General features: G+C 43.8%; 1 protein-coding gene across 2 annotated transcripts in view; it reads left to right on the forward strand.

Annotated features, from left to right (window-relative positions):
• The window catches only part of acot7 (acyl-CoA thioesterase 7), an 86616-nt gene that overhangs the window by 58690 nt on the left and 13710 nt on the right, over positions 1–14216 (forward strand). For both annotated transcript variants that reach the window (XM_036533840.1, XM_036533841.1), the window contains exon 9: positions 10310–10494. In XM_036533840.1, the coding sequence (XP_036389733.1) occupies positions 10310–10494 (185 nt within the window). The remainder of the gene's footprint in view (positions 1–10309; positions 10495–14216) is intronic.

Raw genomic sequence — 14216 nt, forward strand, 5'->3', positions numbered from 1 at the left:
TCCTTCGGGGGGGGGGGGGGGGGGGTCGGGGGGGTCGGGGGTGAAACAGCATGGCAATGTTTCAACAAGTGATGCGATTTGCTCGGCGAGACCGAGGTGCCCGGCAAAAGGAACTAATCATGTCTCTTGTTGCGCTGTGCTGTGGGGCCAGCGGTTTGTCACCGGCAGTAAACCCGAGGCGCCTGTTGTAAAAGTATGCGTTCGACTCCCCTGCCGCTGTTCAGACTACTCGTTATGTTTTTGAGAAAGACAGTCTCCTCCTAAAAAGACTTTGGGAATCTCTTTCCGAAGGGCTGCAGCTCTCCTAAAGCGGCGTGTGCCCTGGCTTCTCCGTGGAGCCGCTGTAACAGATCTCTGTAGCCGCCGGACATCGTTGCATTTGCTCAAAGAGTGATTACCGAAGGTGCATGGGGGAGAGTAGCCTGCAGAAAGCATGTGTCGGCCGAAACGGACCAGTGGCTGTCTTGCTCCTGTGGCTTTTGGGTCAGAGCCCAGTCCTGGGGTGTCGCGACCTGCCTGTCGTTGTCTGTGGAGCGCGGAGTTCGGAAGGTGGGAGACGCGGGGCAGACAAATGGCAGAGGCCGTCTCAGAGCTAGCTGGAGAGAGGCCCGGAGCCCCAGCGCTAATTAAGAGCTCCGTCCTGACGGACGGGGCCTCCGAGGCACGGAAGCACCTCTAGGTCACACCGCCGAGTCTCAGACTGACCTCTGAGTCAGGAAGCGGCCGCCAATCGCACACGGTCGGCCTGAAGCCAGGCCCCGCCCCCTCTCTTCCTGTGCCCGCCCACACTGCTTCACAGCCCCTCCCTATTATTTATGTCATGATTCAGGCTGGTTCACGTTGACATCCGTGAGCAAGCGTATCGCTCTCTCTCGGTACGAATTCCATCCTGCTGTTCATGTAACCGGCCTGAAACTGCTTGGAGCCCCCTCCTTTCCTGTTTTCATTTCACCAGGAAATATCCGGCCCAGCTAAATTGAAAAACAAGCAAAAAAAAAAAACTCCTCCTAATGCTAAAAAATATGAAACAAATGTTTAAACTGCCTGCAGGGACTGTGGAAATTAGCATTCCTTTACGTAACCTTTATGGTTAGATTTCATTGTGTGTTTTCATTTTATGAGGAAATAATACTCATTAGCACAGTGCATAGTACAGGGGGGGTTGAAATAAATAACCTAGGGACATTTTCCATGCCAGCCAAGTCTTGTTTTTACTCTTAAAGTGCTGTTCCAGTAAAAGGGTAGTTTTTTTTATGACTTCCTTACAATAAATAAATACAATAAATGCAGACAGATTAGTATTGGTCACGTGACCTGACTACAGTAAGGATGTTTTGTCAATGAATGTGTAACTGGTTCTCGAATGGTCAGTTTTGGTACCTCAGTTTGTACCTGTGTGAGCATCGGCTGACATCATGCCTTTTTTACTGTTCTGCTACATACATTAGCCTCCACCAGGAAACAGCCCAACACGGAGAAATATCCCAGGCATTAATATGGTTTATGGATCTGTAATGACCTCATATTTTATCCCCTTCTTCACTGTCTGGTGAATTTTGCCGTGTAAGCTCAAAACAATTACAGCCTGTCTTACATAAACATATTTACCGGCTCTGCGAGTTCTTGAATTAATAATACCATATGAGCAATGGGCCAGTGTTGGCGGGAGAAGATGGCAAGCGGCAAGTCCTTCATTAAATGAGATGAATTCCTGGGAAAAAGACACATTTTTGGTAGAGTAAAACTGTTAGAGGCCAATTACCTCCTGATTCGCTAGTGAAGGACATGCCATACTATAGAAGATTAGGGGAATTACTGCATAAATCCTGTGATATACATTTTTCTTCTGCCTCACACATTTGTAAAACATGCCCTTTTCACCTCATTTACCATTCTTATTTTCAAAAGGTGGCTATTGTTTCCCATTAAAGCAGATAGAGGAAATGAATTATTTATGTCTGTAGTCCATTAATTCTCTCTTTCCCCTATTGCTCATGTCTGGATCTCTCTGCTCTGAATCATTTCTTCTCTGCTTGAGCAAAACCATGCATAGCTCATCAATTCTCAGAGTATCAGAGTCTGGGAAAACAAGCAAAATATTGATCTGAGAGAAAATGGTGGAAAATGTTATATTGGCTCCCGATGTCGTCCAGTCAAATTTGCAGCGTATTTACAGAGAGAAAGTCCTGATGTATGCATAATTAGGAAACCAGAAGGTTACAGAGTAATGATCAGCCATCAGATTCCATGAATTTAACTGGAGTCTGTTGAGGATGCTGCCTCACCTGTCAGAGTTTTGGGTGTGAGAGTTGTCATTACTATTGGCAAACAGTAGTTGGCGCTGTGGGTTTTCAGCATGACCTGTTGGTGTGTGTTCATTGCAGTCATTTATTGAAAACCAGCAGAAGAGAAATGGTTAGAAGTGGATTGTCTTTTTCGCCTGTGTTCGTGTGTCGTTCCAGCTTCTCTGCAGATAATATAAGCATAACATCGTAGCAAACATAATAAATGCGCTTTTATCCAATCAGATCCCGCACGTAGATGTAAGAGTAAGCTCCTACCTGCTGCATTAACCCGAAGGCATCCCAGTACCGCTAAGTCAAAGCCCAAGGTAACGAGGTGTCCGGAGACAAAAGGGCCAGCGGCGTGGTATTTTCGGATGGGTGGTCTTTGAGACAGACGGCGGTCCTGCCCGAAGCACGTTGATCACACTGACGGATTGCCTCTTAAGATGCCGTCTCAGCATGGCTCCGGGAGTCAGCCGCACAGAGTGGGTGTTACTGCGTGAAGAAGTCCTGGGGACGCGTAGAAACATGAGTTTACATCAGGGGAATAACCCCTTGAGCATTTACATGAAGCCTTGGTGAGAATTTAAGTCTGTAAAATAAGCAGGGTATTTGTTGGTCTGCCTTTTTTACACACAGTGGGTGCAGCTAATCTTTCAAAAATGGACAGAATGCTTCAGGGGCCAAACAGAAAACAGACATTAATTCCATTTTATCTGTCAGTATGAAACAGGAGGAGGCTTATCCTGTGAGAGGACAAGAGTTTTCAAGATGACCCTGCATTCAGATTAGAAGCAGAATATGTTTATGGCCTTTTCTCTACTTCAGTTAATAGGTCTGCAGTGTTAAAGGCAGGTTACTTTGAAAGGTTGAGCAGATAGCACATTCTCTTGACAGAGGAGTCAGGAGACAAGGAATTAATCCCACTGAGTATGGCTGTGATGTTTTTTTAGATGGTATTGTCAGAGGGACAGAATGAAGAATAAGATGTGGAATGATGCATGGCTTAGGTACCTGAGGCAGGTGTGCGGTAGAGCCAATGTCACATATGAGATGAATTAAAGGCAGCCCCACTACCCCAACCCACTGAACCCCACCCCCCCCATACATAATGGGTTTCTGCCATGTATGGTCCAGAGCTTGAGGAACACGTTCTTGTTCTAGTGTTCAGACAGCAGCTCTGAGAGGAATGTTGTTGAACCTTTTTCCTTGTCACCCGGGAGGACTGAACTATACGCCTCACTTGTCTAGGTTGTCTACATGCCAATGCAAAGTATGTCTTAAAGAGCACCTTGGGCTGTTCTCTGAAGAACATGAACAGTTATTATTTAACAGTTAAATGATGATTGAACCCCTTTCAATAATCATTTTAGCACCAGCATCTGTTTGGTGGAACTTGAATGCTTATTGTTTCTGAAAGATCTGTATCTGACAGTAAAACCCAGGGAAAGTATTCAAAATCACACCAAGCCACAGTAGCCCATTCAGGGCTGATTTCTGAGCACCTGACCAATGTCCAACCAAATATTATCCCTGGGTTTAGTTTCTCATAGAGTCACCCTAAGCATCCTCTCACGTGTCACAGGAAGGCTCTGAAATGGGACCAGTCATCATGGCTGTTTTTGCAAAGAGACTGCTAGTGTTCCTACAGGGACCAAAATGCCCCTCTACATTAGAACTATTGGATCACTGTGGTTCCATTGCAAGTAGTAACTGTCAGCATCAATCTCCTGGCATATGCTGCCAGTCTGAACTGACACATGCAAAATTGACACAGAAACCTACTTTGTAGTGTTCAGATCAATTTTAATAGGATTTAATTCTGATTTTATTCCGTAATAAAATTGGCATACTGCAGCTCCTCTGTGATACAGTAGAGGAAACGTCATATAGGGCTTTTTTGGTACATGACTAGTCAGCATCTGCTTCGGTAAACTTACAGTTACTATGCATTTTTAATGGCTTAAAGTTTAGTTCTGTCAAAATAAAATTCGAAATTGTTATGCTGGATGTACCAAGCTGTCCTGTGTCAGAGTTGTAAGGTCTGTGGGTTTTGTGGCGTTTGGGAGATACAATACAACACTTTTTCTTGGATTCACATTCAAATCCTTATTGGCTCTTGCAAACAAAAACCAAAGCTGGAAGAAAGTCTCCAGCTCATTGCCTGATCCTGTAATTTATGTGTTTAAAATAATAACATGCCATCAGAGAACACTTCAAGGTGTCCTTTAAGTGTTTCTGTGAAAACCATTGAAAATATAAATGCGTGATATTTCACTGCATGCCCTGTTGCAAGAACCCATCCTTTCGGAGAACAGTGTTTTGTGTTTGAGGCAAAGCCATGAAGTAAAAGCTTGTTGCAATAATATCACTGCATGCTGTTTTTTTATTAATTTGATGTAAATGAGGTATTTCTCTTTTGGTGAGTGCACATAGCCCTAATGCGTTAACTTAGCCAATGGGGGGAAACCGGTGAACGGGGCCGGACTAGCGCAGGGTGTCATTGACAATGACTTGTAATTAGGAGCCATCTGCTTGTGGCTCCAGCGAGGCATGTAGACTCCTGCAGCTTGCTGTCACGTACATCCCCAACGCTGACCCTGTTGACTGGGAGGAGAGCACCAAAACACACACAAACACAGCCCAGCCAACCCCCAACAGTGCCGGCGTTACAGCTTGTACTGTCCTTCACCCCCCCCCCCCCCCCCCCCCAGAGAGGGAATGCAGGAGAGGGAGAGGGAGGGAAGGGGGGGGTGCTAGTATGCTAGTAAGTAAGACAGTACATGATGAAAGAAATAGAGAAAGTAAGATAGGAACACAGACTGTGGGGGGGGGGGGGGGGGGGGGGGGGAAGCAACATAAATAAAGAAAAGAGAGGGAATGAAGACGAGAGAGAGATGGGCAAAGAGGTGCTGTATGCCTGTGCGTGTGTGTCTGTCTGTCTGTGTGTGTGTGTGTGTCTGTCTGTGTGTGTGTGTGTGTGTTTGTGTGTGTGTGTGTGTGTGTGTGTGTGTGTGTTTGTGTGTTTGAGGAGAAAGGAAAGGGAAACAGGGAGAGAGAGGGAGAAAAAGAGAGGTAGAGATACCGCATGTGTGTTGGTGAGAGTTAAACAGTACGAGAAAGAGAGAGACAGGGAGAGTGAAAAGGAAAGACACAAAGAGGGGGTAGATAGAAAAAGACAGAGGGAGAAAAAGCTGCAAATGCTTCAGCTTACGGTACAACATGAAGTCTTCTCCCTGGTGTCGGAACAGTGGATCATTCCACGTGAAGTCAGCATGCCCTCTAGATAACAATTTCAGTGAATCATCTCAAACTGTATTTAGGATTCACGTTTGAAATTTGGCCTGAGCTGCACTATTTGCAGAAGATACATACAGTTCACGCCAGCTTTCAAGTCTGGACAGACATCTTAAGACGGTCATGTCAAAGAACTCGTTGGTTTCAAAAGTGAATGACCCTTTGCTATGGTATGAATGGACCCATGATTAGTATCATCAGCCCAATGAATAACACATTTGTTACAGGTCAGGATCTAACCGTTTTGAGAAATACCTTCCAGCAAAACTGCTGAGGTGCTAAAACCACATGTGCTGGCAATGGTGCGTCTGAGTAAACAGGCTTCATTGTGAGCGTCCCTGCTGTTTTTCATCAGAAGGGGGATTGGAACAGATGGAGAGACAGGATAGAAACCATCACCTCGCCAGCCAAGAACAAGCCCTTGTCTGGCTGACAATACAGCACAATACAACGCCGTCGAACGGAGCCAGACACTCACTGCGAAGGAGCCGATGACATCACCGCTTTGGCCGTTTTTAGAGCGTGCAAAGTAGCACCTAGCTCCATGCGAGAGAGAAGTGCCAGGGCAGGAATAAGCATGCGGCTACTGGGGGTGGCGGTGGCTACAGTTTGTCAGGTCCGCTGCTCTGCGCTGACAGTCGTATTGATGCGGCTTGCCTCGTCTACTCCGAGTGGGCTGATAGCCGCGAAAGGCGCGGTCAGGCCCTGTTATTATCAGAGGCAGCGGATCAAGAGGTGTCCTCGCACCTCCATCCATCACGATTGATTCGGCCGACACCGTGCTCCACAAGCGGGACCACCGTTCTGCGGACCGAGGTGGGGAGGGGAGGGGTAAAACACGGAACAGAGTACACAGATCCGGACAGGAAATGCCCTGAAATGCTGAATACAGGAAAGGGAATCTGGCCAGAAAGATTAAAGATAAAAACACAGGAAGTATGAAACACAGGAAGTATGACCCTGCGTGTCCATTCCATATTTTCCCAATTAGAGATCTCTTGCAGGTGTATGTTTTTGGTTTCCTTGGCTTATATTTCACTATATTTCTAACTTTCAGTCATGTTAGTGCCCCTATACATGATGTAGCCTAACAATGACTTTTTGTGAATCATAAAAGACCAAAAAAACCATATGAGTGGTATAATGAAAATGAGCCTCATGCTAAAAAAAATGTAAACATGTGCTCAGTTATCTACCTAAAAAGGCACTTGATTCATGAATCCTGTTCCATTCACCTACCAGAAGAGATTTGTCATTTTTTTATTTATCCCTCCATTGCTGTATCAGAGAGGCCGAGTCTCATTTGGGTTGCCGTGGTGAGTTTCCTTCCTGGCTGCTGTAATTAAAGACCAGGGAAAAACTATGAAGCAGCACGGTCTGTCTATGCCTGGAAGGGAAAGTAAGAGACAGGTAGAGTACTCCAGCTTAAAAATATATATATATTGTCCAACTTAAGCCTCCGTTGCCATGGAAATCTGACCAGACACATACATCAAACAGCAAAAGGAAGTAGATCTCCAAGGATCAGAGCCGTTCTATATGCTCTTTCACAGAGAACATGCATGAGATCAAATGCATTGCTTTCTGCATTTATTTTTTTTTCAAAAGCTGTTATGGTACCAAAATACAGCTCTTTCAGCGTTTGCTTAAGTGAGCATAGGGACTGGTTTTTAATGGTCACAAATCAAAGGGAGAAAATGACTGCACCTGGTGCTCTTCTGTGATGGTAGTGTAGAGAGATGGTCACTTTTTGTTTCGTGAAGTGTGCACAGCGATACGGGTCATCGGCAGGGAATGGCAGCGTGGTACTAAAATCAAGAGGATGTAGGCCAATCAGCTGTTTGTAAACAGTTCAAATTCTTATTCCAAACCCTCCCTCATGCTTCAGATCAAACCCAGTAATACAGGAACCTGATGACTCACACACAAACATTTGTCTCTGATAAAGATTTTGTGTTTCACTTTTGAAAGTGTTATGGAATAGGAATTTAATATTGCAATTTAACACATTCCTTTTTTGGATTTTCCACCGATTTTTTTTCTGTTGCAAATAAAATCCCTTCTTGAATGTGCTTATTGTGCCATGATGGCTATCAGATCTATAGGATCACAAACCTCATGGATGTACATGACCCTGAAATTCTCTGACTGCAGTGAAGTAAAACAAACATTTAAAACAAAGCGTGACTAAAATATGCTAACACTAGGAACATGTATATACAGGATGTACTCAGTGTACTCGCGTGTACACGTGTGGAAACAAACCCTGCTGTTGCTACCCTCCCATCCGGCCGTTTGTTATGGAAAAATAAAAGACCGAAATTTCAGATAAATCCAAGGTGATAAGATCAAAGTCTGCAGATGTGGAACTCTCTGAAGTAATTGCACACGGGTGAGAGTGTTTCCTGCCATTCCACTCTCCGAGTGGCACAAGCCTCTCTGATCTTGATGGTGATGGCGGGCAGGGCTTCTCTGGCTGCACCCTTTTGCCATTTCAGTTTTTCCCTGCAATTTCACAGAGCTTATGCTGAATGAAGAAAAAAAAAACTGTGCGGATCTTGCGTGCGGCATTGAGCTCGATTGTGTGATCTTGGTTCTGCTGAGGCACTATGCAATAGAATTGCAAAGAACATCAATCTACGCAGATCAACAAACAGGTTTGGATCTGCTAGGATTTTGTTTTAGATCACTTCTTGTTGGGATGAACTGCACAAAACCAAACAACTCAGTGTTATCCAAACCCCATTTATGCAGCACATTTACGGAATCTGCATAACAAGGTTTTTTTAAAAGATTATTTGTTAAACATTCCGCTGGCAAAATGTGCAGGGTTTGTGATCAAGTTTCTTAATGAACGTTCTCTGAGTTACTGCAAAGCCAAACACACAGAGACTTGCCAACAGCAAAGCAACGATGCAAACACCATTACTAATTTATACGGTAAAGATCTGTAACCATTACAGAAAGAGAGTGAACAACAATGTTAGAGTATTAGAACTGAAACTGTGTTTTATTGTGCTTGAAGTCGTAATCCTTTCAGCGCTTTGCAGTTAACACAACAGGCAAAGATAAAAGTAAGAGTAAGAAAGAAGACCAAAAGCAAATCTGAATGGCTTCTGTGTTCTAACATAAAAGAAAAACAGAGACATTCCCTTTTATTATGAAGGTTATTTCAATTATGTGGGAATAAATGAAGCCGTATTTGAATTTGTTTCGCTGTGCATAGGAGTAAGTTTGTTTCAGCCCCCGCAGGCCTGGGAACTTGTGATGTAAATCCCATATTTACATTTGAATGGTGCTCTCAGAATTACCAAAAAAGAGGGCAGTGAATTTTTGAATAATCTCACATATACAGTACACTCAAGATAAACCAAACGCTTGCATATGAATTAGCAATCGCATCCTTTGAAAGTGCCATTAATTAAGATGTAGGTTTGATAGCTTCACAAAGCCAGCTAGTTAATCTGATCTGTTTTGAGTTTATGCTAATTGTACCTAAAACTACAATCAGATGATGGGATATCAATGTGAAGCTGTAATCCCATTCTGACGGTAGCCAATCAGCTCTGTTACACCCATAAAAGGTTATGAATCCACTGATTATAAAGTATCCCTGTCTGTTAAGTCAATATGTGTAACTGGCAAATCTACAGATTACCTTGCACAAACCTCTGCAGATCTCAAACTAACATCAGATCACCGCATTGACCTTTACATAACCCCTCCATATAAAGCAACTACTGTAGACCATAATTCAGAGCGCTCTTAAGGCTGTACTTCACCGTACTGCTATTAGGATAATCTAACCATACCATATCTCACTGCAATGCCCATCCTTCAACTTCACAGAACACCCACACTGTTCTGCCATGTCAGAAGAAGCTCTGAAGATGGCTGCTGACAAGGTGAAATATGTTGGCATGTGTTCTCTAGCCTCTCTTGATATGGCCACTGAGTGAATTTGAGGTTTGATTCCACTTTACATTACATTACATTACATAACATTACATGCATTTAGCAGACGTTCTTATCCAGAGCGACTTCCATCACAATAGAACATAAGTGTATCCATTCAATTTAAACGAGCAACAGTGTCAGACCCGGACCAGTGAGTGTCAGCATAACACTCTGTCTCTTCAAGCCCTACCACAAGCCCTACCACAAGTTAACTTGTGCACTGTTAACTTGCACAAAAGCCAAGTAAACTATGATATACTAATACAAAATTTTTTTGGAAGTCCAAACTTCTTCCTCTTTCCCTGGATGACCTTCAAGGCAAAGGAAGCATTTGATTTTCTGAGCTGTCTGTGTCAATAAAGAGTGAGGAAGTGAAGAGGTGACCAGCTGTGGGCCTGTGAATCACCGGCGGCCATTGAGGGTCTTGAGGTCACAGGCTGTCAGCTGAGTCCAGCTTACTGTGTTGTGTGCAGGTGTGTGTATATCTGGAGGTCATGTCTGGGAATGCCAAAGTGTGCTTGGCATGCCCCAAGGGCCAGCACTTTTAGTGATGTGCCCAGGTGTTCTGGAGACACAAATGGTTACAATCTTCTTCCATTATAGCCTCTTTGAAGCCGAACAAGTGAAGCCTATCTCAGTCTCTTTCCTTACATTTCAGGCCTTTAAAGAACAGAGGTTTTAAGGCTGTATGCTGCTGCAGTAGCAGATCTACTAATGGATCACTTGATGAAATTTTTGTTCTGATACACTTCATTGTGTGACCTCCCTAGGCTGCGTGGTTACCGTTTCTGGCCGATTGACCTTCGCCAGCAACAAGTCCATGGAGATCGAGGTGTTTGTGGACGCCAACCCACTGGTACAGCCGGGTGAGGGGAAGTACCGGGCTGTGACCGCCTTCTTCACGTACATCTCCCTGGACAAGGAGGGCAAGTCTCTTCCCGTCCCGCCGCTGAAGGTAAACCCCCCCCAGAACCCCCCCCCCCAAAAGTATCCGCCTGGGTGCCCGGCAGCTCCGGCAGATTCTGTGATTGAATTGAGTGGCGATCAGTGAAAGAACGTCAAGGTTGGTTGGTTTAGAATCCCACAGTGGACTATTGTTTGGAGCTTGTCTGAGCTCTTCAGTTAAGCTTCCCATGCCAGTTGGTATTGTAACATAATTCCATCTATCTGTTTCCAGCTCAGGAAGGAAGGAAAAATATATGGATGTGGATATTTTTTTTGCCTAGGATTTATGTTACGAATGAGTCAATAACTTGATTTTGGGGAGTGAATTCAAGACATAAAATAAGCAAGTAAATTAGTAAAATAATGTAATATAACTACGTTAATTTATACATATCATCACAAGATTTGTGGTCACTGAAATTAAAGAAAAATATTGTGCATGCGTGAATAAAAGATGTAATTGTTGCGTAAATTTGCCACCCATGTCCAAGGTCAAGCATTGTAGTATTAGATTGAGCACCCCATCCAAGACAGAGATGAAGAAACAGTTGAATGGGGGCTGTTGACAGAAACGGTGCCAGAGCAGCGATCAGTACCGGATCGATGACAAGCATCAATCAGCAGAGATGAAAATCTGATATAATCTGTGACTCTCACACAGTGAAAGGATTAGAAAAGATGTGCTGTCAAGCACTACAGTGGCCAGGGGCACAGGAACGGTCGCCAGCCTTTCAGACTGCACGCCCCACTTCTGCGGGGCATCGATTTGCTGTTTCTTCCCATTCAAACCTCAGCTACATTCTCTCACGGGAACCAGGCCATGCTAAATATAATGTAATTTAACACCAGATGCTGCCATTTCGGATCGGCTCTCGTCAATATTGTATTGCTCGCCACACGTTTCTCTCTCTCTCCTTTCGTTCTGAGCGTTCCGAGGAGTAATCGCGCTTTATGTAGCTGCCGTTCCCCGTCTCCTTTCTGCTCTTCTCATTTCCTCCCCTCGTCCCCTCGTCGGAGAAGGAGTGCGGTTCACATTTACCAGAAAGCGATTTCTAGTACATTCTACCACAGCACACAAAGCCAGTAGTAGTCCTCTTTCTCCCCTCAGCAGCTCAGCAGCTAGGTGACCATCCTAGCACTTTACCTACAAAGGTAAGGGCAACCTGAGCTGGTGGCAGACAAGGCCTACGAACCAAACAGACAGCATGGACGCACAGTAACACTCTCTTAATCTTGGGTTGTATCCTTTAATTCTACTGCTGTGAACTGATCTCTTCATATAACAACGGACCTTTACTTCCATATTTTGCTTCGCAGAGTACTCATCATAAATTATACATGTTGTTTTTTTCCCCCTCAACATTTAGTTGTTTTTTTTCTTGCACTTAATTAAGACCCATTTATTTAGAGTGGACCAAATCACTGTGAGGAACATTATTGTAATTCAGAGTAGGTTCAAGATTTTAAGAAACGCTTAACACACCCATCTGTTTTATTAATTCATAATTCGCTGGCTATAAAAGGAAATTCAAACGGCTGGTACTGCCAGTGCCCTGATGTGGCATTACAAACAAACAAGGCAGAAAATAGCAAAGAGACAGCTCAATCAACGCTATTTCTGGCATTTCTCTGTACCCATGGTCAGGAGACGTTCACACAAGGCCCGCCAAGCCTCTCGTCCCTGATCTGACCAGCTTTTACTTATAATAACACTCTTTTGCCCAGTGGTGGGATTCCCATGCCTGAGAAACAAAGAACCAAATTTTAATACCCAGCACTCTTTTACATTTCAAGGTGGTGAAGCTCTTCTCTGAGGAGTAATATGACAGTATGAAGAAAAAAAAAGAGCTTCCCGTACAGTAGCTCGGGGTTAGAACAAAAGCGGAAAAACGTGGTTTTGACGGGTATTTAATGTGAAAAGGCACTGAAAGATTGTCAGGCGGAACGGTCTGAAGTGTAGGCTTCAGCGGTGGAGTGCCAGCGCATGCACGCGTTCGGAACCGCAGAGTAACAGAAGGCCAACTCCGCTGGTACAGGAAGTGCAGCGTCTCCGTCCAAAACCAGCAGAAACAAGAGTGATCTCAGACCCATTGCTGCGACCGGGTGTGCGCAACCAAGGCCGTCGTTTTAAAATCTAAAATAAGTTGTGTCTGGCAGTCTGTAGTGAATCATATTTGATAGAATTCATGGATGCATGTGTCTATAATAAGTGAAAACACTGGGCACAGTGTAGTGAACCGTCCATAATATTAGCTCAAATCTTGCAAATCTTTAAAAAATACATACTGTGTACAGTACATAGTAAATCATATGTAATATAAGCTTGTATCATTGATTTGTACATGAAAATGTGTAAAAACATGCATCGTTTCTGCAGTACATACTGAACTATGCTTAATGTAAGTATAAATCATGGATTTGTACATGTGAAATATGAAAAAATACGTCATGTACATATTTTAAAAGTACATGATAAAATGTAGGTAATGCAAGTATAAATCATGGATTTATGAATGTATATTATGCAATAACACATGCTGTGTACATATCTTAACGTACTAACTAAACCGTATGAAATTTAAGTAAAACACATTCAGACATAACACTGTTTAGGGTACCCATTACTCTAGGTTCCAGTCCTAAAACTGAAAAATAAAAATAGAAAGAATTGTCTTCATTTTTCTCCTTTAATAGTATTTGTCATATTGTGACCAGTAATACACATGTTCCTGTATATAAATAGCATATTGATAGGACACTGCCTTCTATTTTTTGACTGCAGGTGATTTTCACTCAAGTGAAAAATCTCTCATGTCTATTTTTAGATTTCCCGTTTTAGCTCAGAGGCGGGGGGGGGGGGGGGGGGGTGATGGGGGGGTTGGCTGACAGCGGCTGCTGTATGCTGTGTGTGTGCGTGTGTGTGTGTGTGTGTGTGTGTGTCTTGGTGGGAGGTCACACACAGCATCTCAGCTACCTTTTGAACACAGTGTGTATCGCTGAAATGGGGAAAATACAGAGGAAAGCAAAATGACTCAGATGTCCTGGTGTCCATCTGAAATCTGTCATTTCACTGCTGGGAATACCTGGGCGAGGCTCTGCCTCTGTAAACCGCTGCAATAGAAATATTAAGGAATGAAGTAAGACGAGCGGGGGAGAGGGAGACAGCTGGGGAATCGCCCTCTGAGGCAGAGACTTCAGAACCCATCACAGCGCCGAAAGAGATTCAGCTGCGCCCCTCACCCACAAAACAAGCGGCGTTGCTATAGCAACTCCGGGAAAAATGAAACTCGGGTTTATTTTTAGACATCTCTTTCTTGGAAGTAAGGTCTCCAAGGGGTTAAAGTGTGTGCTGATGTTATGCTTGTTTTGAAGCAATTCTTTAAAAATTATTTATTATTTCAACCTCCGTGTGCCACTGTAAATCGCTCGTCGTCACGTGGCAGAGTGCACTGAGCAATATTAGACACAGGACAGCGTTAGACATCACAACACTTGGATCTCCCCGATAAGGCTCCTTTGCTGAAACGCACCCGTGAAACTAGTGTTATATGTTTAAAAAAAATCTTTCATTTTTGAGTGTTTTCACAGTTGATTGAATAGAGAAACAATGAGCTTATAATATTCTCCATTTTGAGGCTGTCTAAAGGTCAATACTATGTCCATGATTATTCATTTGAAAAGATCTGAGGGTCCGTCACAGACTGCATAGTCTTATCACAGTATATGACTGCT

Source organism: Megalops cyprinoides, chromosome 7, assembly GCF_013368585.1.
Source record: "Megalops cyprinoides isolate fMegCyp1 chromosome 7, fMegCyp1.pri, whole genome shotgun sequence".
NCBI classification, from domain to species: Eukaryota; Metazoa; Chordata; class Actinopteri; order Elopiformes; family Megalopidae; genus Megalops; species Megalops cyprinoides.